At 34.5% G+C, this 4,385-nt stretch overlaps 1 protein-coding gene across 1 annotated transcript; it reads left to right on the forward strand.

Annotated features, from left to right (window-relative positions):
- The first annotated feature begins 250 nt into the window (after nucleotides 1-250).
- LOC143897657 (uncharacterized) lies at nucleotides 251-3,664 on the forward strand. Its single transcript, XM_077406463.1, has 7 exons — nucleotides 251-256; nucleotides 1,381-1,491; nucleotides 1,579-1,656; nucleotides 1,734-2,025; nucleotides 2,112-2,274; nucleotides 2,366-2,546; nucleotides 2,964-3,664. Exons 1-7 carry the CDS (start codon nucleotides 251-253, stop codon nucleotides 2,991-2,993), a joined length of 861 nt encoding a protein of 286 aa, XP_077262589.1. The 3' UTR covers nucleotides 2,994-3,664.
- The last annotated feature ends 721 nt before the right edge of the window (nucleotides 3,665-4,385 follow it).

A 4,385-nucleotide genomic window follows, 5' to 3' on the forward strand; every position in this document is an offset into this window, starting at 1 on the left:
TGCACTCGCCTTCGGTTCGTGCGTCCATTCCGCACTCGTGTCCAATTCTCAACTTCCCGCACTTGTTACACAATAACTTATATCACACGTGCGTGAAAAGTGGCCCATTCCGCGCGCGCCATCTGTGCAACAAATAGCCAATTGGAATGGGCCACTTTCCACGCACGTGTGATATAATAAATTTTTTTTGAACTAATTGCAAAAAAGCACTTTTTTCAAAAGTGCGTATGCAGTGAGACATAAGTGCGCAATGCAGGTATATTTGTTTTTGTGTAAGTTAAGTTGGCAACACTAAGTTAATTCGTAAACTGTCATGACTGAGTAGCGCCGTATGACAGTCGATTTTAGCTATTTTAGCAATACCGTAGCTTTGTTTCACTCTTATTTATAGCTTTGTCTTTCTTCTACTAAAGAACCGGAAGCGCTGATCGGGAAATGGCGGAGCCAATCAGCGAAAAGAACACCATTGGTTTAACTCTTCCTTGACCAATTCTAGTCGATTCGACTGAACAGCGTTGAAACTATTAGTATTTTCGATTTGTTGACTTGACCCGACTCGAGTCAGATCGAAAATTCAGTTTGAAACTCGATTACTCTAAACAATCATGACAGAAAACGTTTCTTATCTTTCATCACATATTCTTAGCATTATGGGGCATATTATCATATTTTATTATCATTTTTTTTGAACTTTTAATCTGACTCGAGTCGGGTCGAGTCAATAAATCGAAAACGTTATAGATGTAAAGTAAGTTTCATTTTTCAGCTTTTTGATATAACATTTTAATTTTTTCCAAACTGTATTTTATAAGTAGAAATAAACTTTAAATAAATTGACAAGACATTTTGATTAACTTGTTTCTGGCGTGTGTCATGCTATATTGGACATTTCAAATTATTGTTATCCGTAAATAGTAACGCTTACCGGTAATTAAAAAGTGTCTCGTGCCTCTTAGAAAAAGACAAAAAATGAGTTAGCCTAAGGTTGAAAGTTAACCGACGTTTGTGGAACTGGGCTTTAGAGTTAACTTCGGATATCAAGTGCGAACTTTTGCCCCACGAGACACTTTTTAAATTACCGGTAAGCGTTAAGGCCATGGCACATAAAAGTACATAAGCAGTAAGACGTAAGCAGTAAACAAATTGACCAATCACAGTTGAGAATTAGGCAACCATATTAAAACGTAGGACTTACGACGAAAAATTCCACAAGGATTAAATTCTTATGTTTTACGTTTTACGTCTACCAATCAAGAGCGACTAGAAAACTCGTTATATTCTATACGCAGCTTTCAAAGGGATCAGAGGTTATTTTTAAGAAACATTGAAAATATTAAGATATCGGGTAAAAATTTGTGCCCTCGTGCCACAGTACTGTAGCATAGTGGTTATTTGGCGGAGATATCGGGTAAAAATTTGTGCCCTCGTGCCACAGTACTGTACTGTACGCATAGTGGTTATTTGGCGGTTTTGGCGCTCACGGAACTTTTGGTAAGCATATCCCTTTTACGTTTAAAAATGTATTGCAAATTTTTATTCTATCACATGAATTTATGTAATACATTATTGCACTGACAGATAAACTGCAGAAGAACAGCGTCTGAAGTGTCAAAGAAGGTCGTACAGGTTAGGACATTTCTTTCAGCTCCTTGCCAGGTAAGTTTTGACAGTAATACCAATGAACGGCAATATCGAATATTATAATCAATTTTATCATTAGCAATTTATTGCAGTTGCTGTTTAATCTGACGGCAGCTGATCCGCATTGGACCGCGGCTGTCAAAACCAAAATAGAACATAACGAACATGAATATTGTAGTGGTTCATATAATGAAGAATTCGAAGACGATATACATGAAGTCGTCGAAGTCGAAGGGGAAAGCCTTGAAAAAGGAACTGATGAATTGTTGATAGATGCAGTAAGAAGTTATCCGCATTTGTACAATTCATCTTTGAAGGAATACAAAGACACAAACATGAAAGAAAATTCATGGATTGAAATTTCAAAAATTTTGGATATGTCAGGTAAGATTAAAATATTAATTTTTTAATGTTCTATATAAACAAGATAATATTAATATGTGTATGTAACAATAATGACTTTCTTGTAGTTTCAACTTGTCAAAATCGATGGCTACGCTTACGTGAACGATTTTCGAAGGAGAAACGACTTCGCGAATTGGAGACACGAAGTGGTAGTGGTGCCACTCATCGACCTGTATTCCCATTATACCACAATCTCTTGTTTTTGGAAAGCCATATAAAAGTAAGAAAGTAAGTTTGATTAATATAGACTATATGGTAAATAATATATATATAATACATAGTTTACTTATATTACACTGTATTAATTAATGTTTTGTAGATCATATACGAACGTGTCTGCTGCCAAGAAGCAATTAATGGATGCATCAAGTACATCTTCTCTTCCTGATAGGATCAACATAAGCAGGAGCAACATTTCATTGCCTCAAACAGTTTTAAATACAAACCCAAACGACTCTTTTTCGTATTCATTGTCCTCAAGTCCATCTCAGGCTTTAAAGGTATCAAACACTAATCTTGAGAATGTACTACCATTGTTAGCCTGATAATATATTCATGCAATTAGAGACAGAATTTAAGGTAGAAGTACCAATACCTGGACACGTATCTATATTTGGACACCTTTAATTATTATTTATAAGTATAACGCAAATTAAAATCAAAGATAAAAATATTTTTTTGTAGTTTGAAACTTTAGTTATATATATACTTTAGCTATAGTATCCAAACGTTTATTTCCATAAATTTATATTTTTTAAAGGTATCCACATAGGTACGTGTCCAGGCATTGGTACATTTACCTACCCTTAGGTGTCCGGGTATTGGTACTTTTACCTTAGTAATTGTATTCCTCTCCATCTAAATATTTAGGAAAGTAATATACAACAAACTAAAGAATTAACAGAAACTGATCGCAGATCACTGCTTTCATCATCATCTCAGTGTGAGTCACTTAATTTTTCTGGCACGAGTGGAGCAACATCAATATCAAGAGATTCTACACCATCTCCTGCACCACAAACGCTACCCTTCAATATAAAAATGGATCGCTCAAGAATAAAGAACAAAAGTAACACATACTTAGAACATTCACTTGCAGCTCTGAGCGATAGTCTTCAAAAGCGTGTGACTAACGCAGAACCATCTCAGCAAAGGGGTTGGAATTTTAATGATTTAACACCTGATAAAAGTTTTGCTTTGTTAGTAGCAACGGAATTGGAAAGAATGTCTGAATCCGAAAAATCGAGACGAAAGCAAGCGATTATAGAAATCTTATGGAAACCATTAGGTTAGGTTATAGCCGCATAACTTTGTTTCTTATTTTATAATAATATAAGATCTTACTGTGTTACTTTTGTTCTTCTGATATTATAAAATATTTTTAAAAAATAATCTTATATTATTCTTATATTACTCTTATATTAATCGTACAATTAATCTTTTAGTTCATTTTTACCTGAAAAATACATGCTTGTATATTTTATGTAATAACATTTTATTCAGCAAAAAATGTTGTTTTTGTTCTGTGTTGCTGCCAAACGCTCCAACACAAAAAATTATTTTACTTTGTAGTTTTTGTACTGGCAGGAATGTATACAACAAATACAAATAAAAGTAATCAAATGCATTTTAATAACCTTATTTATTTATTAATAAATGACGGAGACCGATCTTATATTAGCTGATATATAACTCTATTTCTAGAATACACATATTATTGTCACTCTTGAGCAAATCACTGTATTCTAACTTCTTGGCTCAATGGAAATCTGGACTGTTGAAACCTCTATTAATGTACTCGTATTGCCATGAAACTTCACCCTCAGGCGTTAGCAAATAATCTGCTATTTCATCTCGTTGCTTGTATGCCAGTGTGGTTGAACGACGAGCATTGGTTGCTCTAATACGTTCAATTTCTACTACGTTACTTGTAGAACATTCACTTCTCCAGCCTCCACTAATAATAGTGCCATTCTCTTGCTCAGTATCGACGAAATTGGGAGGACAATAAATTCTGTGTTCTGCTGGCCTCAAATCGTTCACAGTTTTTAAAAAATTGTGGAGACATATCGTTGCTAATATGATCTTGTCGACATTTTCAGGATGTAAAGTAATAGATTTTCTTAAAATTCTCCAGCGTGAGACAAGAATTCCGAATGTATTCTCTATAACCCTCCTAGCTTGTGATAATCTATAATTAAAGATTTTCTTTTTTACATTTAAATTGCGACCTGGATATGGCCTCATCATATTTTGTGTTAGTTGAAATGCCTCATCTCCAACGAAGAAGCATGGCGTCCTTGTTCTACTTCCAGGCAAATTGGCTTCACCTTTTGGTA

Source organism: Temnothorax americanus, unplaced genomic scaffold (genome assembly GCF_048541705.1).
Source record: "Temnothorax americanus isolate GAGA-0224 unplaced genomic scaffold, ASM4854170v1 Scaffold21, whole genome shotgun sequence".
Lineage (NCBI taxonomy): Eukaryota > Metazoa > Arthropoda > Insecta > Hymenoptera > Formicidae > Temnothorax > Temnothorax americanus.

What these genes read in the sequence shown, in the direction of transcription:
- LOC143897657 (XM_077406463.1), top strand. An exon ending in TGGCGCTCACGGAACTTTTG is followed by an intron (nt 1,492 to 1,578) that starts GTAAGCATATCC and finishes TTGCACTGACAG; the next exon opens with ATAAACTGCAGAAGAACAGC. An exon ending in GTCCATCTCAGGCTTTAAAG is followed by an intron (nt 2,547 to 2,963) that starts GTATCAAACACT and finishes AACTGATCGCAG; the next exon opens with ATCACTGCTTTCATCATCAT.